The following is a 27,938-nucleotide window of genomic DNA, read 5'->3' on the forward strand; positions in this document are numbered from 1 at the left end:
TACCTACCTTTTATTTGCTTTGCACTTCAGGGATTCTGTAGTTTTCTGACCCATAGTTTCCTGCTCTCATCAAATTCTAACATTGTGAATGCCTTTTTTCCCCCATTTCAGGCCCATACCCATAATTTTACTAGCCGTTTATGTGCCTCTGCAGACAGCAAACAGACATAAACCCTCGGTACCTGTATCCAGTGGCAGTGTTCACACCACCCAAACATCACTCCTGCGTGGGGCCCTGGAGGTATGAGAGCCCCAAACTTTCCGAGTGGGACCCCAGAAACAAGAAACCTGCCCTTGATTGCATCCTGTCTGATTTGCTAACATCCAGGCAAAATTACCATTCATTATTATGGAATGCAAGTAATGTAAAATTTTGCTAATTGACTACTTTCTGCATGAAAAGTAGAAAATTCATTAGTTATCCAGGAAAATGTACTTGCAAAAAACACACAAAAAAAAATCATTAAAAAAAAAATCAGGTACAAGTTTTTATTGATGTCAACAGAACTCTGTATCAATACAACTGATCATTTAAAAATCTTCAATTAAAAACCAACCACTGCATTACCTGGAGAGAGTAAACCTGGAGAATATCTACTAACTTTCCAGAACGAGCTCTGAGGACATAAGTGGGGATGAGGTTCAACACGCACAAGGGGTACCACCTTCCAGTTCAACAGTTAGCCCTTTGCTTAACAGGAAGGCTTCTTGCTTTGGCTCACGGCCTAGAAAGTTCTTCAACATCTCCTCGGCATCCAGTGAACCACCGGGCTTCAGGATGCAGTTTCTGTAATCTAAGCCCACCTGAAGAGAGAGAGAAACATGTTACAAGAGAACGAATGTGCTTGGTTTGTACAAGGACGTGCAGCACACTTCAAACAATAAGGTCAAGGCAAGATTTTTGTGTTAGTCTGCAAGATATTTGTTCAGGGATGTTAAAGGAGGGAGGCAGTATGTGGCTCAGCAGGTTAGACCTCTGTGTCCATCATCGCAAATCTGCTTTTTCAAGCCCTGACATTAGTAGAATAATCACATCTCTGTTGAGCCCTTGAGCAAGACCATTAACCTCCGAAAAGCTCAAGGCGGTCTGGACAAATGACCTGACCCATGCTTGGACACCCAAACTTTGCTCTTGACTGTATATACACACACCACTGAGGCAAAGCATTATGACCACCCCCATGTGAAGCAAATAATGTTGACTAGGGCTGTGTGATATGACAATATATATCAGATGATGAAATAAAAACGTCTATCGTTTCATATAATATACACTGTATAAGGCAAGATTTGGATGACAATTCAGCAAGGTTACTGCAACCACATGAGATGTGGCACTTGTATGGAAGTTTTTATTGGACGTTATTTGTAACCCAAAGCAGACAATCCACAAATATGTGCCATGATCCACAAATTTAATTATCCACAAATATGCAATTTTTTTTTTAAATTTGTGTTGTGTAACATCACATCCATAAAAAGAGAAAGCGAGTGTGTTTTGCATATTAGTGGATTACGTCCTGTATTTTTTGATCGTTATATTTGTTATATTACTTCCCTCCTATTGATTTGTGGATTGTCCAGTTCGAACTCCTAAGAAGTCTGGGTGGGAAGATATTTTTTGAAATAGCTTTTGTAATAGTTTTGCGATCCCACTACACTTGCCCACTTGTGATTTGCTGCAATGTGAAGGCATAAGCAAGCCTAAATAATACAGATTACGTCCTGTAAAGTGTTAAACTATTGAATATGAAGTGCATACATACAAACATAAATATACCAAACATTGAAAGATATTACAGCAGTAAAACTGCATATGAAGCTAACTGAAATTAAGGTTTAAACTTGAATCCACTTCCTGGACACTGAAGTAAAGTTTTCATGAATAAAACAGTAACCAGTTACTGTAAAATATCACCATATTGCCCACCATTACTCAAAATGCAAGCAACACCCCTTGGTTTTCCAGATTTCTTTATGGGCAAATTTTTATTAATATTTCAATGTTTGTATGTGCCCTTCAATAGCCGAGTTGCCTTTTTTACAATCACTGATAGTGAATGACATTGCGGCCTTAGAAAAGGTGCAGCGTGGGGCCACAAGAGTGATTCCTGGTCTTAGAGGAATGTCATACGAGGAAAGGTTAGTTGAGCTAAATCTGTTCAGCCTCAAGCAAAGGAGACTGATGGGGGACATGATCCAGGTCTATAAGATTCTAACAGGTTTGGATGCTGTTCAACCGAATAGTTACTTTAGCATTAGTTCAAATACAAGAACTCGTGGCCATAGGTGGAAATTAGCGGGAGAACATTTCAAACTGGATTTAAGGAAGCACTTCTTTACACAGCATGTAGTCAGAGTATGGAATAGTCTTCCTGATAATGTAGTGCAAGCTGAATCCTTGGGTTCCTTTAAATCAGAGCTAGATAAGATTTTAACAACTCTGAGCTATTAGTTAAGTTCTCCCCAAGCGAGCTCAATGGGCCGAATGGCTTCCTCTCGTTTGTATAGTTCTTATGTTCTTATGAAAGGACAGTGCAATTTATTAATATGTTTAAAAACACTTTAAAACTACATAGTGTGCATTGTCTCATATAGTTTAATGCTTAAAGCTCACACAGATAGTCAAACCTCGGATTGCGAGTAACTTGGTTTGCGAGTGTTTTGCAAGACTAGCAAAAATTTTAAATAAATTTTAACTTGAAAACGAGTGAGGTCTTGCAATACGAGAATTATATATACTCTGTCTGCCTAGCGTCACGTAATCACAACTGAGCCGATGGTTCTTCTCTCTCGCTGCGGGATTGTGGGTAATCGTTTTCCATGCTTGGTCTCCGTTGGCGTGTCTCATTCATATAGTCAAAATTTAGTAGAAAAGCACCACCCGAATAAGGGCGTAGCAGTGCAAGCGACGAGTCTGTTTAATGACAAAGCAATGTGCACATTTCCGCGAAATCGAAAAGGAGGTATAAGCGGCTATCATTGGATAGGTTCCTTGTTAAAGTCGCACAAAAAGAAAAAGATTCCAGTGAGCCAACAGATAGCAGTGATAGTCATCCTACAAAATAACCCTCCTCTTCTCGTCTCTCTCGTCTCCCTCACACCATCCACGATTCTTTGGTAAAGTGCAAATTAATTTGTTTTATGTATTTTTACTTTATATTTTGTATTAATCATTTTTATATGAATATTTTTGGGTTATGGAACGAATCATCTGAGTTTCCATTATCTCTAATGGGAAAATTTGCTTTGATATATGAATGCTTTGGATTATGAGCACGTTTCTGGAAGGAATTATGCTCACATTCCGAGGTTGTACTGTAAATCTGTATCGTTTAGGTTTATACTTAGTCCATTAATTCTCTCTTTTGTACTTGAAACGGACACAGTAAAGTTATTTTATCAGCTCCTATCAGATTCCAATACACAACTGCCGATACCGAAACAAATACCTATACGAGCTCTTTTTACTTCAATATGTTAATATATAATACAGACGCTCCTCTACTTACGAACGAGTTATGTTCCGAACAGCCGTTCATAACTTGAAATGTTCATACGTCGTTATTCAACATCATTTTAAGCGTATACGTAAAATAACTAGGATTACACACGCTACGCTGCTGAGCGGCGGGAGTAGTGTGTAACTCCCCTCAATTATGAACACAAGCTGATATCTGTTCACGGGCATTTATTCACATATCCATCCGATCGAGCATGCCATGACAACTAGATAAAATAAAGCACATAAATCATAAACTGAATATTGACAGTATAACTTAAAACACTTTCTCAGCCGCATAACAAGTGCTGTGCTTAACTAAGCAAAACGAAAATGTTACAAAACTGACCAGACCCCAACCCAAACCCAAGATTAGTTCTGCTATAGGAATACTACAAAGGTCCTTACAAACATATGCCTTTAATTATAATTATGTAAATGAATAAATTCTTCATTTAAATCAAATAATGCTGGGATTTGAGTCATGTTAATTCTTACATGAAAATTAATTAATTAATTCAACTTAAAACAGCATAACTGACCCTAATGGTAGTTACATAGTAGCCAGAAGTCATACTAGGCGGAATTGGTGCGCAGAGAAAAAATTTGCTTTTGCAGACAGGAAACCGGAGCCCAACGAACACAAATTGGACTTACAGTCCTCTTCATTCGTATGTCTGAAAGATCATAAGTAGAGGAGCGTCTATATATTTATACTTCATATATAAATAAACTAGTAAATACAGATGGAAAAATGTAAGCCAAAAAAATCCTTAATTAGGCTACTAGAAACATACATAATGTAGTGTTCCACCTCGTTTGCACATAAGCATTTTTGAGCCATTTTACAGTTCAACCTGAATATATTCCAAGCTAGAATACGCAAGTGGTGAATGTTTAAAATACCCCACCAATGGGTTTCCAGATTTCTTTATGGGCAAATTCTAATTAATATTTCAATGTTAATTGACAGCAGCCCCTCGTATATCACAAACTGTAGATTGTGTGCAAAGCTGCCCATGTTAGTGACTCCCAAATCATACATTGCTTTTTTCATATTACTCGCGTTGTCTTACACAATTGCATGCACTTTGTTTAGTGGGATTTCCACTAAATGCTACTCCCACCTCTCAAAACTTTTTCACGAAGCTTGCAAATCGCTGTGCTACTAGTTGTTAAAAGCGTAAAATACTTCCAGACTGTTATCTGCAGTATGAGGAGCCTAAGAACATCAAAGAGTATGCATATGACGTACAGCAGGCAGTCACTGTGCTCACATCCACTGAGTAGCAAAAAACTGAGTGGCAGCGTTCGCATTCAGCTTGAAAACAACATCTAAAATGGGAAAGACCTGTGCTTCAACTAATTGTACAGATTTAACACAAAATAGAAGACTGTCGGATTTAAGATACCTCAGTTTAAATGGTCTTTATCTTCGTTCACTTACAATTAGCCCGAACTACCATAAATCCGACAAATAATCCAACTAATCATGAAATCCAATTCTAGCCCGGATAATTGCCATTGTTAGTAATTGAAACACATTACACGCGGTGCTTTACGTATAGAACTCCGTAGCAACACGTCCACAGATAAGTTGGACGGTATAGTGTGTGCGACTGATTTAATGAGCCACAAATGAGAAGTAGTACTTAAGCAGTATAAAACTACAACTTTCCCTTCTGTTGATAAATGGCGCAGCCATCTTGGATTCTGAACTCAGGATCCTCTGTGCTGCTCCGAGATATTTCTCGGATCTCCGAGAAACGGGACCGTGCATGCCGTCACTTCCAGCTTCAAAACTCGGAATACGAGTTCCCAGGGCAAATGGAACGCACCAAAACTGCCCGAAATGGGTTGACAGACATTTCATGGATTTTGAGTCATTCTGCGCTGCAGATGAGTTAATTGCGTTAAAAATTTTAATCAGATTAATCATGATGATGGATTAATCCGCGTTAACCCCTTAATTTTGACAGCCCTAAAATATACACATATATACATATACACACACACATGTACATACATACATACATACATACATGCATACATATACATACACACATATATACACTGCTCAAAAAAATTAAAGGAACACATCAGGTCTCAATGGGAAAAAAAGTCATGTTAGATACCTATACTGATATGGACTGAGTAATGCGTTAGGAACAAAAAGGTGCCACATCGTTTGATGGAAATGAAAATGATCAACCTACAGAGGGCTGAATTCAAAGACACCCCGAAAATCTAAGTGAAAAAAATGATGCAGCAGGCTAGTCCTTTTTGCTGAAAATTCATTACAGCAACTCAAAATTGTACTCAGTAGTTTGTATGGCCCTCACATGCTTGTATGCATGCCTAACAATGTCAGGGCATCCTCCTAATGAGATGATGGATGGTGTCCTGGGGGATCTCCTCCCAGATCTGGACCAGGGCATCACTGAGCTCCTGGACAGTCTGAGGTGCAACCTGGTGGCGTCGGATGGACCGAAACATAATGTCCCAGAGGTGTTCTATTGGATTTAGGTCATGCAAACGTGTGGGCCTGTCAATGGTATCAATTCCTTCATGTTCCAGGAAATGCCTGCATACTCTTGCCACATGAGCCTGGGCATTGTCGTGCACCAGGAGGAACCCAGGACCCACTGCACCAGCATATGGTCTGACAATGGGTCCAATGATTTCATCCTGATACCTAATGGCAGTCAAGGTGCTGTTGTCTAGCCAGTAGGCGTCTGTGTTTCCCTCCATGGATATGCCTCCCAAGACCATCATTGACCCCCCACCAGACCGGTCATGCTGAACAATGTTACAGGCAGCATAATGTTCTCCGCAGCTTCTCCAGACCTTTTCACTTCTGTCACATGTGCTCAGGGTGAACCTGCTGTCATCTGTGAAAGGCACAGGGTGCCAGTGACGGACCTGCCAATTCTGGTATTCTATGGCAAATGCCAGTCGAGCTCCACGGTGCCAGGCAGTGAGCACAGGGCCCACTAGAGGATGTCGGGCCCTCAGGCCACCCTCATGAAGTCTGTTTCTGATTGTTTGGTCAGAGACATGCACACCAGTGGCCTGCTGGAGGTCATTTTGTAGGGCTCTGGCAATGTTCATCCTGTTCCTCCTTGCACAAAGGAGCAGATACCAATCCTGCAGATGGGTTAAGGACCTTCTATGGCCCTGTCCATCTCTCCTAGAGTAACTGCCTGTCTCATGGAATCTCCTCCATGCCCTTGAGACTGTGCTGGGAGACACAGCAAAACTTTTGGCAATGACACATCAAAATGCGCCATCCTGCAGGAGTCGGACTACCTGTGCAACCTCTGTAGGGTCCAGGTATCGGCAGATGCTACCAGTAGTGACACTGACCGTAGCCAAATGCAATACTAGTGAAAAAACAGTCAGAAGAGATTAGGACAGAAAAATGTCAGTGGCCCCCACCTGTTAAACCATTCCTGGTTTGGGGGTCGTCTCATTGTTGCCCCTCTAGTACACCTGTTGTTAATTTCATTAACACCAAAGCAGCTGAAACTGATTAACAACCCCCTCTGCTACTTAACTGACCAGATGAATATCCAAGAAGTTTAGTTTACTTGATGCTATACTCTGATTAATAAGTGTTCCTTTATTTTTTTTGAGCAGTGTACATTATATTGTGCGTATATTATATATTGATATATATATCATTATTAGTTCAAAATCTAGTCACAAAGTTGGGATTCACTGAGATATGTAATTTACAAAGAAATTAGATATACAGACAGTGCTATCATGTTACACAGGCTGAAACTGTTTTGTTGCACATGTCTTTGTAATGTAAAATGCTATTTGCCTTACTTGGATGTTGCTTTGAACAAAACCATCTGCTAGTTCTATCATGAATACAACAGTAACCAGTTACGATAAAATATCACCATTTTGCCCACCATTACTCAGATCTATATCTCTGGATATTTCTTCTGCACTGAACATGCTGTCCTTCTGTCCATCCCTCTCTCTCACTCTCCCTCAAAAGGAGAGCAAACGGCAAATAAAGCATGTATCATTTAACTGCTCCTGTAGCTCAACAACTACAACATTGTGGTAACAAGGTCATGGGCTCAAATCCCAATCCCATAAATTGTATGCCGCTCCCTCTGTTGTAAGTCACTTTTAATAAAAGTATAAGATGAATGAAATGTTAGTTCAATAAATTAAAAATAGCAAACAAGAAAAAAAAAAAAAAAAAACCTTTGAGTCCATGATTCCTTCTTTCTTGAAACGGCCATAGAACATGTCCATAGAGAAGACTTCACTCCACAAGTAACCATAATATTGCGCATCATAACCGCCCGCAAGGTGTCCGAATGTTGCCGGCATATTGGTGCCTATAGGGAAAACCCAAATAAATAAATAAAATTCTGGTTATCTGACACATTTCATGCAAGATTTGTACACCACAACAAGATAGGCAAAGAATCACAACTACAACCTTCAGATGCAGGAACTCCCAGGATCTCCAGGCAAAGTCTGGCATACTCTTCTGCTGGGTCTACACCAATTCTGGTATGCAACACCTGATCTACCCTAGCCAACACAATCTGCCTTAGGTTGAAGAGGCCTGGGAAGAAAGAGAAAGGAAAGACAGTCAACCTGTATACAATGAATGAATGAATGAATGAATGAATGAATGAATGAAAGAAAAGCAGGATTGGCACTCTGCTTATAATGAGCAAAGGTTTCACAATAACCAATAATTGAAGAAGGATACCTGTATTAGCCAGACGAGACTTAATGAGCTTGTCCAGAAGTTCCTCTGGAATGGGATTACCAGTCTTGTAGTGCTTGGACATGCGGAGCAGTGGCTCTTTCTCCCATACCCAATTCTCAAGCATTTGGGAGGGAGCCTCAACAAAGTCTCTTTCAACATGGGTCCCGCTAAACATAGCAAAATTTGCCTAACAAAATGAAACACATAATGGAATTAATTGCAAACCTTTTAAGTTTTTATTCTCACACAGAAGTTCTATAATATCATGAAAAATGAGCTGGAGTACACAAATCCTATACTTTTCAAGACAAATGTGCAGATTTCTCTACAAATAAAATAAGGACAATATTTGACATTTAACAATTTTTAAATTTTTTCATGTTATAGGCATGTTCACAATGGTGATTTCAAGAAAAACTTTAATAAGTAAACTGAAATATGTATTTTAGAATACACAGTGGGGCAATTTGACACCATAGTCCAGAAACACTGAAATATTCCAATCCTTTTGATTCTTTATTCCATACTTATCCTGATTTGGAAAACACCATAATCAAATTCCATACTCTTCCATAAGGCATAGGAACCCAGGAAGTATTAAATGTGTAACAAAATGAGTAGAGAGCTTTTTTTGATCAAACGTAGTCCCAGTGCTCAGAAGAACCATGGCTCAGAACATAATGAAATGAGGGAAACACAACACTTAAGATTAAATAAATAAATAGGCTATGAATTGACTACGAAAATTAAATTGCAGTTTTCTGTGATTAATCATATTAAAACGAATACTTATACAGAGGTACCTCGGACTTCGAACTTAATTCGTTCAGAACTTGGTTCGAATCCTAAAAAGTTCAAGTTCTGATCGAATTTTTCCCCATAAGAAATAATGGAAAACCAATGAATTGGTTCTCGGCCTCAAAAAATGACATCTAAATGTGTTTTTTTTTTTTTGCATTTAAACACAAAATGAACAGGATAAAACAAGAGCACATACTATACTAAACACATCTAAGCACATTTATCAAAACAGTAATTTGTAAAGTAAGAAAATAAATGTATCCAAAGTTAAAAAAAAACCACAATGTGTCCTGCCCCGATCATCCGTTCCTTCCGTGTGTCACGCCCCCTCATTAACCTCGTGTGGAATCCCCATGTGATCAGCTGTTTCTGGTTGTTGTCATTAGCCCCTCTGTATTTACTCTGCGTTTCAGTTTGTTTCCCCAGTCTGGTCATTGTATTGTCCTTCTGCATTTTGCCTGCCTTACCTGTATTTAAACCCCGTATTCCCCGATACCCTGACGTCTGCGCCTTTCTCTCCATTCTGTCCTTAATTAAATCTATTAATGGTTTATTATTAATGATATTAAAATAATTTATAAGAAATCTTTATTTTTAAATGTATATTATATAATAGTTACTGTTACTGTCTATCATTGTCTAAATGTATTTTTACTGTCTAAATATATGTATTCAGCTAATGTAAACATGTACGATGCTATCAAAGCGAATGCGAGGCTGAGACTGAAGCGTTTCCCTTTGTTTCCGCAGAGAGAAATGCCGCGTGACTCATTTCCCCCGTGCATACAAGTTCTCTTGGGTCGTTGTTCACGGTTCGACTTATGATATTCAGATCGAGTTCAAGGTCATTTTTGTTTCCAAACTGGTTGGTTCGACTTTTAAGAAATTCGAGTTCTAATGAGTTTGAGTACTGAGGTACCACTGTACACTGAATTTCCAAATGAATCTAAAACAAAAATGAGAATATATGGCTCATTGTTATGAACTTAACAAAACATTAAATTTGCTATTTTTTTTTTTATTCTCAAATTCATGAGAATGACCCATGTCTTAATATTTGTTTGACAGTTTAACTTAAACCTGTGATACACAGACTCTTAATTTCCAACAAAAACACAACTTTCAAACAATTACAAGCTAAATATCAATGCTTTCAAAAGGCTCAAACAGATAGCAATAAGAAAAACGAGGGTATTATAAGCAGGGATGTTAAAATGACCAGATCCTCAAAATTACAAGTCTGAAAAGGTTAAAAAGATCTGTTAAATATTTGAGTTATTGTGCTAAGAGGATCAAATGTCTGAAACTACTTTCTTAGATATCACCATGTAGCACTGCTTCAGTTTTGGGACGATCAGTCTCAAAATTAAAAATTGAATCAGTTCTAGTTCCTCACCCATACAATGCTGGTGCAAATTTTGAATGTCAAACGTTTCAGCTATTGGCTTGCATACCAAAGCAGTACCGTAGACTGTGGACCAGTGCTAAACCATATGTATTGCCCAAAGTCTGGGGAATACAATTATAGTTGTCTTGTAGACAAGCAATTTGCAAGAAAACATCTGTATCAAAAAAAGTTCATATCAGCCTTTAATACACTCAGGAGAAAATGATCAGAAAGAAATGAAGGAAAGCATTCACACCATCATGAAATGCATGTGCTCTCACCTGAGCACACAGCTGGTGCATGACGTGGCCAAACTCGTGGAAGTATGTTTCCACCTCGTCGTGCTGCAGCAGCGAGGGTGCGTCCGCTGTAGGTTTGCTGAAGTTGGCAACCATGGCGGCCACGGCGATCTGTCGCATTCCATCAGGCAGCAAGCATCCAGGCTGCAGACCGAAGCATGCAGCGTGGCCGTACTTTCCCTCTCTGCAGAAACACGGCGTTCAATGCTGATACTTCACAGCAGTAATGAAAAAATATTGCTGATATCACTAAATCGTGTGTGAGCTATTTCTTGTTGGTGTAGAACTTACTGCAGTGCTTTTAGAAAGTACTCAGAACCTTGTAAATATTCAGTTGCTTTTTATTTTTAATAAATTTGCAAAAATGTTTAAAATCCCGTTTTCGCTTGGTCAATATGAAGTTTTGAGTGTAGACTTTTTTTTTGCGATTTTAGCATAAGGCAACATCATAAAACATCAAACAATAAAAGAGGTATGTATAGTTTCTGAATACATATAAATATCACAATTAACTAAGAAAAGCACATATATATAAAACCATTTTATACAGCTTACCTTGGAAAGAGGTCGAGATAAAACTGCCCAATTTCATGAGTTGTTGAGCGATCTTTGACGCTGTACAGCACAACATCCTCATGCCAGACTGGGGCATCCTCCACCAACTCAAACGAAAGGCCTAGTAGCTCCTGGTAGATATCTAGGAGCCCATGTGTTACCACATCCATTGGGAAGTACTCCTTCAGTTGATTTTGATCCACAGCATATTGCGTTTCCTCCACCTGTGTCATAAAATACCTAGTATCCCAAGCATGAATCTGCCCGCCAAAGGGGAAACCCCTCTTCTGACATTCCTTGTCTTTTAACTTGAGAATCACAGAACGCTCCTCTTCACCCAGTGTCTTCAGTCTGCGTGCCAGTTCCTCTGATTTGGAGGAAGAAAGAACAGACTAGAGGCCCAGTGCTATAAGGAAAGAAGTTAATATTTAAAGCTATAGTTCTAAGTGTTCAAGCTGCATATGAAGACTAACATACCGAGAAAGGCAGACACCTTCTTGCTGGACTTCGCCATGTTCATCTCCAGCACAAAGTCACCGTGGGTGTTAAAGCCAAGCAGAGCACTCTTCTTGGCTCGAAGTTCTATTAACTCCTTTAGGACACTTGAGTTCTCCTACAGGTGAAAGAATGAAAAGGGAAGCTGATTCAGTTGCTGTGCAAAGCATTTCTAAGCACAAAAGTGAGTGTCTTGATGTTTAATTTGACCCATACAGTAAATAAGCAGAATTACTGTAGCCTGCAGATGTACATGGGGGGGGGGGTTAAAAAAAAATCAGCATTCAGTTTTTCAAAACATTACTGCCAAATTTCTGGCTTTATCAGCCGACACTGAAAAAACTGCATTATATCCTTGAAAAACAGTGGCTTGCAAAAAGTATTCAACCCCCTTGAAAGTCACGACAGTAGTCTAGAGTATAATATATATGCACAATTTTCTCAAATATTTGTCTTGAAAATTCTTTTGCTCCAATATATTTCCAAATGCAAAAATAGGTAAGTTGTCCAACAGTAAAAAGATAAAAATAAGAACCTGATGTGTGATGTTTGCATAAGTATTCAACCCCCCAGTGCTTTGGAAGCTCCAAGTTTGCACAGATGACAAAGTAATCACAAAGGGCACAATGATGGCAGTTATCACACCGTAATTAAACATAATTAGGTACTACTTAGTCCTGATGTTTCTCCCTGGATGTAAAAAGTATCCTTTGGAAGGGCCATGGTCTTTCCTGGACAATCACTACAAAAATAAAGATAAAGAAACATTCTGCTGATTTGAGAAACAATGAAATGCACAAGGCAGGAGAAATACTGAAGAGTCTGAATGTCCCATTAAGCACTGTTGGATCCATCATCTGGGAGGGTAGCAAGAAGTCATGCCTTAAGAAGATCCACATAAAAGCATTTATGGCATTTGCTACAAAGCATGACAAAGACCCAGTTAAGATGTGGAAGGTGGTTAGATGAGACCAAAATAGAACTTTTTGTATGTGTGGTGTAAGACTAACACTGACCATGCCTCAAGAAACATCATACCTATGGTGAAATACGGTGGTGGCAGCATCTTGCAATGGTGATGCTTTTCATATGCTGGGACAGGGAATCTTGCCAGAGTTAAAGGAACAATGGATGAGCACAAATACCGCACAATATTGCATGAGAACATGTTCCAGAATGCTATGAACCTATGGCTGGGGAGAAGATCCTTCTTTCAACCTGACAATAACCCTAAGGACAAGGCCAAAGAGACACTGGAATGGCTCAATAATGGAAAGATGAATGTTCTGGAATGGCTGAGTCACAGCCCTGATCTTTACCCTATTGAGAAACTGTGGTACTATTTGAAAGCTGCTATAAGAACATAAGAACTATACAAACGAGAGGAGGCCATTCGGCCCATCGAGCTCGCTTGGGGAGAACTTAACTAATAGCTCAGAGTTGTTAAAATCTTATCTAGCTCTGATTTAAAGGAACCCAAGGATTCAGCTTGCACTACGTTATCAGGAAGACTATTCCATACTCTGACTACACGCTGTGTAAAGAAGTGCTTCCTTAAATCCAGTTTGAAATGTTCTCCCGCTAATTTCCACCTATGGCCACGAGTTCTTGTATTTGAACTAATGCTGAAGTAACCAAACCTGTTAGAATCTTATAGACCTGGATCATGTCCCCCCTCAGTCTCCTTTGCTTGAGGCTGAACAGATTTAGCTCAACTAACCTGTCCTCGTATGACATCCTCTAAGACCAGGAATCAATCTTGTGGCCCTACGCTGCACCTCTTCTAAGGCCGCAATGTCCTTTTTATGATATGGTGACCAAACCTGCACACAATATTCTAGGTGAGGTCTCACCAATGAATTGTATAATCTTAGCATTACCTCCCTTGACTTAAACTCCACACACCTGGAGATATACCCCAACATCCTATTGGCCTTTTTTATTGCTGCAGAGAATTGCTGGCGAGAATGAGACATGGAAGCATCAACATACACACCAAAGTCTTTCTCATAATCAGCTACCTTTATTTCAGTAGGTCCCATAAAATACCTGTATTTTATATTTCTGCTCCCTACATGGAGTACCTTACATTTGTCTATGTTAAATTTCATCTGCCAGGTATCGGCCCAGTCACTAATTAAATCAAGATTCCGCTGTAGCTGCTGAGCCGCTAGTTCAGTATCTGCTACACCACCCACCTTGCTGCAAATTTCACCAGTTTACTGTATATATTGGTGTCTATATCATTTATGTAAATTAGGAACAATAGTGGTCCTAAAATTGAACCCTGCGGTACCCCACTATGAACACAGGCCCACTGTGACATTGTGCCTCTTATAACTACTCGCTGCTTCCTATCTGTTAACCAGTTATCAACCCAGGTTGCTACAGTTCCTAAAATACCTGTCGCTTTGAGTTTAAGTAAGAGCCTCTTGTGGGGGACAACATCAAAAGCCTTTTGGAAATCTAAGCAGATCTAAGTAGTAAAGGTGCTGTCCCAGCAACCTACAGGATTTCCATAAATACTGCCAAGAACAGAGAACAATCAGTCTTGCACAGTGTGCAAAACTGGTACATACCCCAAAATAATTAAGGCTGTTCTCAGTTTCTTCAGTTAAATATCTACAGAAAAATTGTTTATTTTGACTTTGGTACTGTTACAGAATTTGAGTTCACATAAAAAATTGAATGGACAAATACGTGTATAAATCTTTTGTCATCCAGAAAATGACTTTCAAGGGGGTTGAATACTTTTGCAAGCCACTGTATGCTGGAATATACAACCAAAAACATATGTTTAGTAAAGAACAAGCCTTGGGGAGTGTTCATTATATGGCATGAGTGTTCATGAACACAATCTGCTGCATACCTCCTTGCAGCGGGAATTAAAGGCTACTTCCAACTTTTTGCGTGTCTCAGGGACGTAACACTTCTTCATGGTGGGGAAGTAATGTGGATACTTCAGGGTGATCTTTAATTTTCCATCCTCATCCTTCTCAAGAGAGTTCAGAAAATCATCAGGAAGACCACCTGAAGCATACCAAATAAATGCACAATACCTCTGAAATAATAGGGCAATAATGGTACACATACGCATTTTGTACGATTCAGTCCATAATTTTCGATTTGTTACACACAAGGAAACAAATGAACATTCAATGACATGGGCGGAACCTAAAATTTAGAAGTAGATGTTCAATACAAAAAACATTTTACTAATTGATGTGAATTGGTTACGAATAATGCTGGTTACAGTCAGTCATAATTGGTGGCATGCAAACATTTTAGCTTCCCTATAAATTACACAAACACTGGAGAGAGAGTGGTTGATAAGACCAAGAGTATCTGTTGGCTCTGTTATACCAAACTCACATATAAAATATTGGTTTTCGGCCTTGTATCTTGCATGCAGAGATTTCTCTGGATTCTCTTAATGTTTTAATATCATGTACAGATGATGAAATTCACAAATTATGTGCAATATTACATTGAGGAACATTATTCTTAAATTGTTGCACTAATTGCTTAAGCAGTCTTTTACAAGGTGGTGAACCACTCCCTACCGCTCTGGGCAGCTCTTTTGATACCAAATCATCTTACTAATTTGTTGCCAATTAACCTAATTGTTTTGTTTTAGCATCTTTTCCACTATTTTGTTGCCCCTGTCCCAACTTTTTTGAAACATGTTGCTGGCATCAAATTGAAATTGAGCATATATGTCATAAAACAAAAACATTTTAACATCTGATATGTCCTATTTTCAAGTAAATATGGGTTTATATATGATTTGCAAACCAATGCATTCTGTTTTAATTCACATTTTAGTGTCCAAACTTCACAAAAAAATCCAAGTTCTCACCAAGCTGGTCTCTGCTAAAGGACAAAGTTGTTGTGTCTTCATTCAGGTGTTTATTGAAGTCAATGCATAAGTTGCTTAGTTTTTTCTTGATATTTTTGATTTCCTACATAGGGGAAAAATCTTCATGATCATTTTAAAAGCATTTATAAAGACATGATAAAAGTTGATCCATTTTGAATACTGGTCTCTTACATCCTGAGCTTCCTTCGGGAGGTGCAAACCGTTCCTCTTGCCAAGCTTTATCAGTCTTTCCATGTACCTCTTACTCTCGGGACTTAAAGTTTGTGCTTCCTGCTTTTGCTGTAAGAATATAAAATGCAGTATGTGCCCCTTAATTTATTTCTGCATACAAGCTCACTCTAACAGGTTGTAACAGAAGTGATACCTCTGAGCTATACAAATGATATACATTTTACTATTAAATTTTAATAACAATATTTCACTTCATAACTATGATAAAGTTTAAGCATAGGTAATATTACTCTGGATTTTACATATAATATAATGCTCGAGTGCAGTTTCAGTTTTTAAATCTATCAGCACTGGCAGCCTTAGTGTAAGTGGATTTCTATTTGATATATTTTAAGGTCATTTTTAGGATGAAAAGCCAAGAAAATTTCACCTGGAAGGCAACAATCCTTTGATAAACATCCTCCCTCATGCTCATCTCAACATCGAACTCTGAAAGCTTCTTGTCTGCATCAGTGCTTGACATGCGCACATCTTTCAATGGTGAGACATGCTGAGGAAAGTCAAGCATATTACGCTGAACTGCAAATTGAAAGGAAGACAAATAGTTAACATTCTAGAGGGTTAAAAGCACCTTCTATTAGTGTAGACTTCATTCAGAATAAACACATTCTACAGAATTTGTATACAGAAAGTTTCACTGACAGCCAGAACCAGAAAACAGATAATATGAAGCTACTGGAGGAACTCAGCTGTAATATGGTACCAGAATAGCACCAGTAAAACACTGAAGCAAAACCAACAACAAAACACCTTAAGTAATTTGCTGTGCACCCTCACTGTTAATTGCATCTTGTCATTAGCTAATTGCTGTTTCAACAACTTTCAATTCTGTAGTGTTACCCAAGCAACAACTAGCATGCATTTAGAAAGCTATGAGCCTTAGGTTCCAAATTCAGTTATTCGCCATTTACTTTCCATCTTCAGTGCAACTAAAGTATGCCGCTGCCCTCTTACATTATTATTATAGATTTCATCATAACATTATCACAATGCTTTTAGATTCTTTTCTTAGTATCATTTCTCATCACCCTTATCGTTCTTATGTTTTTGTTAAATTCCTCAAGAGATGTGTTAAGGAAATAAGCTTTACATTCTTTTTCCTGGTAATTAACATACATTAACAAACCTTGCTTAACTCCCTGGGGTCGACGGCATCATCGGTGATGCCGCGTATATTTCTCATGTATTTCAGTTCATAACTCGCTGAAATCTTATTGGAGAAACATGAAAAAACACTGACTAAATCCGTAATCTGTCTTCTTTTCAAAACGTCCATTGTTGGAAGTATTAAAGTTTTTTAAATTAGGTTAAAATCGGCAAAGAAGTAAACCATGTCATCTTACTTTGTTTTATCTGCATCGGGGGCATGTAGATATCTGGCATCAAAACAAACTGGCACCATTGCTATGTACTTTTATAATGTTTCTACAAGTGTTCCAAACTGCATTTTGCAATGTCTATACAGGGCTCGAAATTGCGACCATTTTGGTCGCATATGCTACCGAAATTTTCTCTATGCGACCTCAAAATATATTTGGGAGCATTGGTGCGAGTGCATGTAAATGTTGTCGTGCGACCTGTTTTAATTTCTCTAAAAAACGTTAACAGTATATGTGTGTTCTGGGTGCTGAATGCTGATATGGTGACCGTTCTGCTGTTGAGATTTTAGATTAGTTAATAATAGCTGTCAATCACTCAGTCAGGTGACAGCGCTAACTACAGCGGAGAAATGTAAATGTAAAGAGGTGAAGAAGAGGGAAAATGAAAAGAACACTGACAGATTTCTTTTGCAAACCACCTAAAGTTACAAATAATGGCGCTGGTGATAGTGATCATGTGGTTCATGTTGATTCACCAGCCGAAAAGAAGGAGTACAGTTTTCGGAGAGAATGGTTGAAAGACTTCGAGTGGCTCCGCTATGAAAATGGCTCTATGCACTGCATTCACTGTAAAACCTGTGGGACGGAGTTTGCAGGCAACACAGCGTTCGCCACCGAATCTACGCACTTTAAGCGCGAGAGCTTGGTCAAACACGGTGAGAGTGCCAAATACAAGACATGCAGAGACAAGTGTGTGGCAAAAAGTTCAGTATCATCAGGTTCGATTGTTAAGGCTTTTAATAGTCAGGATACTGCCAGCCGTTCCGCGCAGTTGGCAGAACTGAACGTAAAATTTAACACCGCATACACTATCACCAAAGAAGAGCTCACCTTCACTAAATTTAAACTCATGTTGCAGCTAATGAAAAAGAATGGTATTGCAATTAAAATGACATATGCAAATGACAAGTCATGTGCCAATATCATCGGCGTAATAGCAGATACCATCCGTGAGAACACTGCAGTTAAAGTATCATCAGCCCAGTACCCTGTCTGTCAAGGAGTGCATGATTGTGTATGTCCACATCCTGCTTAACGGACTGCCCACAACCATCCTCGTCGGGCATGTTGAGGTGGAACATGCTAATGCTGATGTTTCTTCTTTTTTTTTATAATTAATTAATTGCCTATTTGGTATTGCATAGTTATTGTGCGTGTATGTATGTATGTATGTATGTGTATATATATGAAACTGTGTGGAAATTTACCTGCCCTGTCATACCTGTATAAATAATTACCTGCACAGTGCTATGTCTTACATGTATAGATATTGCTCATGTAAAGTGAGGAAAGGGAAGGTATAAATTTATTGTTTTCTTTGTAGATCAAGGAGACAATGGAGGATGGCTCATTTCTGGCTTTCTGCCATTTCTTGGCTGATTTGTTTTCTGCCACCAGTAAATACAGCTTGTTACTGCAAAGAAATGATGTGATCCTCCCCCAGGTAAGCTTTACCTTGTGATGAAACAATCAATTATACCATTATTTGGGATCTCAGTTCTTTGCCATGTTAAGACTACAACAAAGTTATGTTTAGATGGAATCACATTAACAGGCAGTCAGCAGCTTGAGGAACCTAATCCTCAACATTGAGGCAATGGCTGTGAGGCCATGTCCAGGTGGAAAGCTGGCTTCCTTTCATGCAGCCATGAAAAGGCAGAGAGATGTTAGGGAGCAAGAGCAGGAGCAGGAAATGCAGCCTCAGTTTATGTTTCAGGTACAACCTTTATAAAAGTTTTTCAAGCGTTCAATTGAACATTCAGTTGATGGTCATACAGGAAAGTGTTACTGATCATTTTAATTTGTGTCGTAGGTAGGCGTCTTGTGCAAACAGGATATTACATGAACTGTAATGTTTTTAGTGTAGTGTAGTGAAATTATATATGAAATTAACAGCATTTAGAATCATTTGATTAATTTGGAATGTATACTCATTTTAATTTGTCAAGGGGGTTCCTTTGAGGAAAGGAGAGGCAGAGAATATGGCTAAGGATGGACCAATCAGTCAGACTGCTCCCAGACTTCAGAAGCAGATAGAGACCACCGTTGCTGCAATAGTTAAACAGCCTTGTCTTCGATTTAGCAGCCTGCTTTGTATGTTATTAATCAGGATGTGTAATAGAATATGTAAATGACATACTTTTGATAACCTACACTAAAATAATTAAATTATTCATCATAAAACAATTTTTTTTTAAAAACATTAAAACGTGATTTAAAAATATGTGACCCTGGACCATAAATAAGCTTTCCGTTGATGTATGGTTTGTTAGGACAGGAAAATATTTGGAGATACAGCTATTTGATATCTGGAATCTGAGGATGCAATAAAAAAAAATCAAAACTTTGAGGAAAATTACCTTTAAAGTTGTCCAAATAAAGTTCTTAACAGTGCATATGACTAATCAAAAATTAAGTTTTGATATATTTACAGTAGGAATTTTACAATATATATTCATGGAACATGATCTTTACTTAATATCCTAATGATTTTTGGCATAAAACAAGAATCAATAATTTTGACCCAAACAATGTATTTTTGGCTGTTGCTACAAATATACCCCAGCGACATAAGACTGGTTTTGTGGTCCAGAGTCACATTTTATTACAAAAATGTCTTTTTATTGCTTTTTTTTTTAGGTCAGGAGGAACATGGAATGGACACTGCAGCAACCAAAGCGGTCAAATGTTTTCACGTGTTCAACCATGATGTTTGGCCAGAGACAGCAGAGGAGTTGGTTGATTATGGAATAGAGGTCGTCACTTTCCTGTTGGACCATTTTCAAGATGTACTGGAAAGGTAATTCATTGTTAATATTCAAAATACAGACTTCTGATTGTTTGTGTTAAAAGCTTTAACATTAAAAAACAGTTACAGTTGGATTGTATTTCATTAAGGAACGGCTGTGACTTTGCCCTTGCCATGGAGGAGTTCCAGATCTTGAAAACCCTAGTGTTCATGTCTTTTAAAGACAAGAGCTACCACGAGTTATGGGAAGTCCTTCTGACCAAGGAACCCTATTCCTCAGATTTACAGGTTGGCTAAGTAAATTAATGTCACAGTAGTTAGATTATCAATGTATTTTAGGCTAAATACTTCTACCCTGACAATGAAATTTTTATTATTTTTATTTCAGAACATCCTTCATCTAGAAACGATCATGTTAGTCCTTCCTGAGTCCTCAGCGCAGTGTGAGAGGGGGTTCTCTATCCAAAAGCGCATAAAGTCAGACATTAGATCTTCATTACACCCCAACATGGGAGAAGATCTAATTCGAATCGGCGCTGAGGGACCTCCTTTGGAAGCCTTTGATGCCTCAGCCTCAGTCAAAAGATGGATGTCAGAGGGACAGCGAGCCAGAAGACCAAATTTCAAATCCTGGCCACAGGATATGTAAAGCTGCAGTGATTTGTTGTAGCTGGTTGTTGTTAGTGTTGATTGGTGTTGTTTTCAAATTAAAGAAATCTGTTAATATACAATTTGTAGTTGTGGTGCTCCTAAATTTTTGCTGGTGCTCCTAACTTTTTGAAGTTGGGAGCACCAGTGCTACCAAGTAAAAAAGTTAATTTCGAGCCCTGCTATATTTTGATGTCAAATTACAAACTTAATAAAAATCTGACATATTTACAATATACATTAAAATAAAGATGAGTGCAATGGCAAAATAAATATAAGAAATAATTTGCCATGAATTAAGTTTATGATATTTGAAGAAATGTGTTATCATGCCCCAGTCAGTGATTGTGTGTTCCCTACCCCTAGACCCCAGAGGGCTAATTTACTGCAGTTCTTGCTTTTCTCCTGTTACTGTCCTTTAATCATTGTGCCACATCCCTTGGTAGTTTGTATAACTTCTCTTTTGCTTTGGATGCAGTCAGCCAAGTGCACATCCCTATCACCTGCAGTGCTACTCTGTTTCACTTCTCCCCAGCTCAGAATCACTCAGCATATTTACATGCACAGTTAAGGGGAGCTATGGTTATAGCTCAACTAGGACATTTAACCAGAGTACTGTCCTTGTCCCAGTATACAAGCTCAGGAGGAAAATTAATTTATTGACCCAAGTATGTCTGAATCCACTAAAATAGGTGGCAATATGGCTCCTTTCAGCTTGTTAGTATTGGGCTTTTTCCAGCTGACCTATTACATCACAAACCAAAACAACTGACATTTTAGCTGGCGGCAAATAAGCAAAATGTTGAGTGGTGAATACAGCTTTACAGAGATGTACATTGCATCCATGGCATAAGGTGTTATCTGAAGGCAGACACCACCATATGGACCTGGAGTGTGTCAACAATGCGACCTCTGTTATGCTCCACTTTGTGTCCTCCCTACTACCCAGGGCTTCCACTGTGGAGCATCCACAGAGCACCTAGGCCAGTTTGGGTCCAATTGAACGCATAAATGTAGGAATAAATCAACTCAAAAGAAAGTTGATTTACTAAAGATTTCAGTAGGAAAAACATTAGCATGTATTTTAAAAGTCCGGTTTTAGTCAGACTAACACAATACAGTGGTACCTTGGAACACAAACTTAATTCGTTCCAGAAGGCTGGTTGAGCGAATTGGTTAAGTCGAATTTCCCCCCAAAAAATTATGCAAATAAATTTAATCCATTATGATTTTCATTGGCGAATCATGGCCACCATTTTATGACTTATGACTGCCATAGTAACGGTATGACCTCAGGCTTGGCCATAGTAGACGTGTGCCAAATTTCACTTGGATAGGCCAAGCAGTTCAGGAGATATTGAAAGTAGGTATTTTTAGCACCCCCTATTGACGAAATGCAGTCAGCCTTGTACAGTGTCCCCAGAATGGTGCAGGGAGGTTGGATTTCAAATTTGGTTAATGTAGGCCAAGGCACGACCAAGTTATAGCATTCAGACTAAAACAGGCCTAATTTGGGCAGGATTTTGGCATGGCTAGTGGCCGTACAATAGACAAGTGTCAGAATTTTTTCAGTAACTCTTGATCAGCTCAGAGGACTGATCGGTTTGACACTTCATTTGCCTGATTTGGTTGGACTGAGTAGGACTTCAAGGCAGAAATAGGATTTGCAAATTATGTAAATTAGCAAAAAAATCTAAGTAGGCAGAGCTTAATAGTTTAAATTTGAAAGTTGTAGGTAATGGCTGGCTGTATCAGTAGAATTCTTTTTTTTGACTGTAGGACCAACAGGACAGGAGATATTGGCCAAAAGGTATGAGGGGGGTGCTACGGTGCTCCCATCTGACTGACTTGGGTCGGATGGTCTGAGTAGTGGGTAGGAATTGACATTGTCCTACCAAGTCTGGTCGGTCTAGCTCTTACGGTTTAGGCTGCACATTCAGTTTTAGGGAAGAAAAATAATAAAAGAGAAAAATCCTAAGAAAAACAATAATGGTCCATAACACTATGTGCTAAAATCATTGTAGAGGGGTTTCTAAGCAGTCAGCTGATCCAGTTGGGGAAAAAATGCTGAATTGCTTGTACTATTTCCAGGGAACTCAGGACTTTTGTTATTATTGACAATGGAAACAATTGAGGTAGGTGTGGGATATTATTCCTACAGATGTATCTAGAACAATATGCATATTCAATGAAGAATTACCACTTCTAAATCAGCCCTCTGTATACTGCCACCCATCTAAAATCCTTAACGTCATATAGGAAAAAACTGACTCATACAGATTTCCACTTTAAACTTTTACCATGTCTGAAAGAATAATCACACCCTGAAAATGACATTAAGGGATGCCACTTTAGTTTGTGTTCTACTTGCTCAGTTTGCACTTCAGATTACGATAAAAATGTGCCTTTTGCTTCTCCGTTGGCTTTATTCTCAATGTATCCGTTATTTATTTAAAAGTTAAAGAATCAAGTCATTGAAAATGTAACAAAAAGTACATGTGCCACCCAGTGGAGCCAGTAGGGTGCATGCCTAGCCATTTTTTTTAAGTTTCTAGATAAGCACTGATTATTTCTGTTTTTCTGCCAATGGTTAAGAATGAGCTAATATTTACCACAAAATTCCCTTTAAAATAGTGACCCATATTGCTTTGCACACCTACATACTAAACAGTTAGAAAAATGTCAGCTGTGTGGAATTATTTTAATATTAGCGAAAACAACATCAGAAATGCATTTTGCAAACATTGCTGAAATTTCACAAGGGGGATCGACTAACAAACATTTCAAGAAAACAAAAACGTGATTGGTCATCTTATGGCAAGACAGTGACAAATTTCTGAAAAACAAATTCATTCCAATAAAGGCTGCAGTACTACCAAATAATGTGTAGTCCATCAGTAACACAAGAGTTTGATAGCAGAAGAAAATTCAATGCAGACAATATGGAATTAAAATATTACCTGGAAAATTACACAGTTGATGATCAGCCCTTCCCTACTATAAATGCTATAAATATGTAATATTTACACAGTTATAAAATACTGTGCCTGTGCATGGGACTGTAGTATGCCAGAGTTAGTTTCTTGCCAAAAATAAATACTTTTCTATATTGATTTTTTAATTTGGGGGTCCCTTTAAACTTATTTAAGCAGAGTCTCTCAAACAATCAATATCGATATCAGTGTTATTTTTCAAAATAATCAGCTATTGGTATCAGCCAGAAACTTCCATCACTAGTTTTTGTCAAATACATCTTGGGTAGAATGAGATGGCACTAACAGGATGGAGTTAGTTCACTAAAGAATGTGCCCTCCAGATCCATAAATATATCATCTTACCTGTATATTCCACCTCCACATCAGCCAGGGCCTTTAGGGTGTTTTCATAGGTGACACTAGCCAGGTCCAGGGAGCCAACTGCATCATACACTTTCTTTGCACTGGCAATAAGTTCATCAGAGAGATGCTGGACCTGGTCCGGCGTCAGGTCCCAGCGCAGTCGGTTTCCATTACTCATTCTTGCTGCACTGCCAATTACCACTTCTCCTAATGGAGTGTGGATTTTAATCCAAGATTAGGCATTATACAAGAATGTACATGCACTGAAGCTACGACATATATTGTCTTTCATTATACATCTGAAGACCACTTACATGCTTTTATATGTGTAACCAAAACATTTAAAAACCTCTTCTCCACACAATTACCTATTCTGTTGTCATGCAAATGCACATGGATTAACATGAATAAATAAAACAATAATTACACTGGGTAAATATGCTAAATGATGCAACAAAAGCAACTTTCAGCAAAGAAACTTTATGCATCCATAAAAAAACAAAACTACACCTGTCAACAATTCAAAAATTGTTGACAGGTGAAGCAATTGAAGCAAAAAAAAAAAAAAAAAACCCACACACACCTACCTGTATAGGGTTTGCCAAGTTGGACAAAGACCCAATTCAAAAACTATCTGAGGGATAATTCCATGTCAAATTGTCACACTTTTGACCTTGATGTCACAGATTTTAATGAAACTTGGCATGCTGATTTGGTCATACGAGTAACCCATGGAACTTACTGGGGGGTGCTGGTGGGGGGCTATGATTTTGACTAGCTACATCTCCCTTAATACAGGTTGCACAGAAATGGATCTCAATTCATTTTAAAGTTCTTACACAAAATACAGAGCTGGAAAATGAATTTTCCCACCACGACTCTATTTTTGCTATGCCAGTTCAATCACGACCCGATATCAAGTACTGGGGGTCCTCGGGTTGACACAGTTCCATGACGTGTGATTTTTTAAAGTTTTATTAAGGGAGTGAGCATCATAAACTCGAAACATCATATGTCAAGACATCGTAACCTGAGCATCCACTATATAGGTTCAAATTAATGCTATGATCAAGCAAGCACTCTGCAACTTGCGCCAATAAATGCCTATCACACAAATAAGAACATAAGAAATTTACAAACAAGAGGAGGCCATTCAGCCCATCAACCTTGTTTGGGAAGAACTTTACTAATAGCTCAGAATTCTTATAATCTTATCTAGCTCTAATTTAAAGGACCCCAGGGCTTTAGCTTGCACTACACTAACAGGAAGACTACTCCATACTCTAACTACACGCTGTGTAAAGAAGTACTTTCTCAAATTCATTTTAAAATGTTCTCCCACCAATTTCCATTTATGACCACGAGTTCTAGTATTTAAACTAATACTGAAAACAGCCATTTGGCTGAACAGCATCCAGACCCGTTAGACTCTTACATACCTAGGTCATGTCCCCCCCTTTAATCTCCTTTGCTCAAAGCTAAACAGATTCAGTTCAGCTAACCTCTCCTCATAAGACATTTCTCTAAGACCAGAAATCACTCTTGTAGCCCTACGTTGCACCCTTTCCAAGGCAGCAATGTCTTTTTGAAGGTATGGTGACCAATATTCTAGATGGGGTCTTACCAAGGAATTGTATAATCGTAGCATCACTTAAACTCCACACACCTAGAGATATAACCCAACATCCTGTTGGCCTTTTTTATTGCTTCCCCACACTGGCGAGAATGGGACATGGAAGCATCAACATACACACCAAGGACTTTCTCATAAAAATCTGAATGGATGTGCCAGTGAATTTTAAAATAAATATTTGTGATTTGGCTTCTTTGATTGGCTGAGTGTTCACTAGTTTTGCGCTAAGTATTTGCAGACCCAAGACCCATTAATATAGGTTAATTCTAGGATTGGGGCTGAGAAATCTGATTGTGGATCAGCATAGGAGCTTGCTGGTTTTAAAATTATTTTTTTCCAACTCTGCCTCGTGACCCTTTCAGAACTTGCTGTGACCCAGGGGTTGAGAATCACTTATGTAAATAGAATGCTATCCCAAAGATGAAAAAACTACCATGTTATGAGTGATTATAATATTTAAAATTGAACAGCAAAAAACCTATATTTTAAAACTGGTCTCTAAAGTTACTAAAATTAGTTACTAAAGCTAGCTGATAATGTCATGAATGTTTCAAGAAAACGTGGTCTTTGGTTTTTGAGTCGTTTCCGAGATTTCATGGCTTATAGGTGGGATAACATGGTTTCATATTACTAATGGGCCTTTTTCATAGCACCATATTGAAATGAAATGCAATGAAATGGTACAGCAAGCATAGGTATAGCCCTCGTAAATTCAAGCACTGTTAGCTTAAATCTCCTTTAATATTGATCCAAGACATGCTCAATTTTAGTTCTTGGATTATTCATATGATCAAATCAGCATACCAAGTTTTGTTAAAATCTGTGATGAGGCCAAAAGTGTGATTTGATACAGGACTAGTTTGGGGAATACGAAGATGATCAGAAAAGTATCTGAAACTTTTTCGATGGACATTACATTTACTATCAAGTTCTGAAAACGGTTCCCACATGTTTTGTCTGATGATCCCCAAAAATCTTTGGACAAGTCTCATGACCACTTACAATACCACAAAATTCCCTGAGCAGAGGTCTACCATGTTAAAAAATTTAAAAAAAAAACAGTTTATCAGAATCACTAATCAAGTAACTGCTCTGTTAAGGTGACATCATAAGCACTAGTAGAAAGATACAATAGCAAATTTGTCCCGAGAACCTACAATACTCATTACGAAGTTGGCAAAGGGGCAGAGAGTATCAAAATAGGATTAACATGAATAAATAGTGGGGCTAACATATTTCGTAAACATAAAACGTATCACTGTTAAATGACAAAAAATGTTTCAGGAGATGTAAATACCGCTACATTTGTAGTATTGTCACTAGGGCTGCCACTAACGACCATGATCCTATGGATTAATCTATCGACTATTTTACCGATTGTTCGATTCATTTTCCTCCAGAAAATCAGATAGACCGTTTATGTCATGTATGTTATTGCAGAGCTTTAGATAATGGACGCTTCGGCACTATACGGACATTATTTTCGCCCACAATTCGATAAGCAAATTAGTAGCATGCCTAAAATATTGAGATTCGTATTTCGACGGCCAGAAATTAGTAATCTGTATAAATTCGGCGTGTCCTTATGCTTATTAAATTCGGTCAGCGGAGTGCCCTATGCTTCTGTTTTGGTAAATCGTGGAATCGATAAGCACTGAAGTTAGCAGCCACAACTTCTTTTCAAGATATTGTGGATAAACAAGGTAAAAAGACGTTGTTGTGGCGCTACTTTTGCTGATTAAATTGCAACACGTTTTTTTGTAAACATAATTTTCATTTTATTCTAGACAGTACAAAGCCAACGATGTTACGTCAAAAGCATACATTTAATAGTAATTCGAAATACCCGGATTAACAGTAAAATATAAGGCCGAAACATTTTCATAGTCATATTGAAAATAACTACAGCATATAGGTACTTCAAACTCCATGGACGATGTTTAGAGTATTCGTTGGAGTTCATGAAGCAGTGATTATACTGGGCAAATATGGCTTAATTTTCAAACTTGAGTGAAAACTAAGGTAAGCAAACAAGCCCTGCAATGTACCTTTGCCGCACGCCGAGTAGTTAGCTATCACACACGAGGAAAGCAACTTTCAGCAATCAAGCTTTATTTATCCATTAAAAATAATAATACTACACCCGTCAACAATTTTTAATTTAAGTAAATAATAAAAATAATAAATAACCTACCTGTCGGGGGCATTTTTCCAAGAAATTAAGCGGACGAACACCACTCGAGCCTTAAGGGATTGTCGTTACTACCTTCACGCATGCGTACATTATATTACAC

General features: G+C 38.3%; 1 protein-coding gene across 1 annotated transcript; it reads right to left on the reverse strand.

The window, feature by feature from the left end:
* Positions 1-475: 475 nt before the first annotated feature.
* On the reverse strand, positions 476-27,938 carry thop1 (thimet oligopeptidase 1). The gene is made up of 13 exons (XM_023805195.2): positions 27,839-27,938; positions 24,012-24,218; positions 16,268-16,416; positions 15,838-15,945; positions 15,646-15,748; positions 14,656-14,816; positions 11,769-11,904; positions 11,292-11,658; positions 10,719-10,920; positions 8,250-8,436; positions 7,971-8,099; positions 7,730-7,866; positions 476-804 (listed from the first exon to the last, which is right to left on the reverse strand). The coding sequence occupies exons 1-13, from the start codon at positions 27,849-27,851 to the stop codon at positions 643-645; spliced, it is 2,061 nt and encodes a 686-aa protein (XP_023660963.1). The 5' UTR covers positions 27,852-27,938; the 3' UTR covers positions 476-642.

This window comes from Paramormyrops kingsleyae, chromosome 21 (assembly GCF_048594095.1).
Source record: "Paramormyrops kingsleyae isolate MSU_618 chromosome 21, PKINGS_0.4, whole genome shotgun sequence".
NCBI lineage: Eukaryota > Metazoa > Chordata > Actinopteri > Osteoglossiformes > Mormyridae > Paramormyrops > Paramormyrops kingsleyae.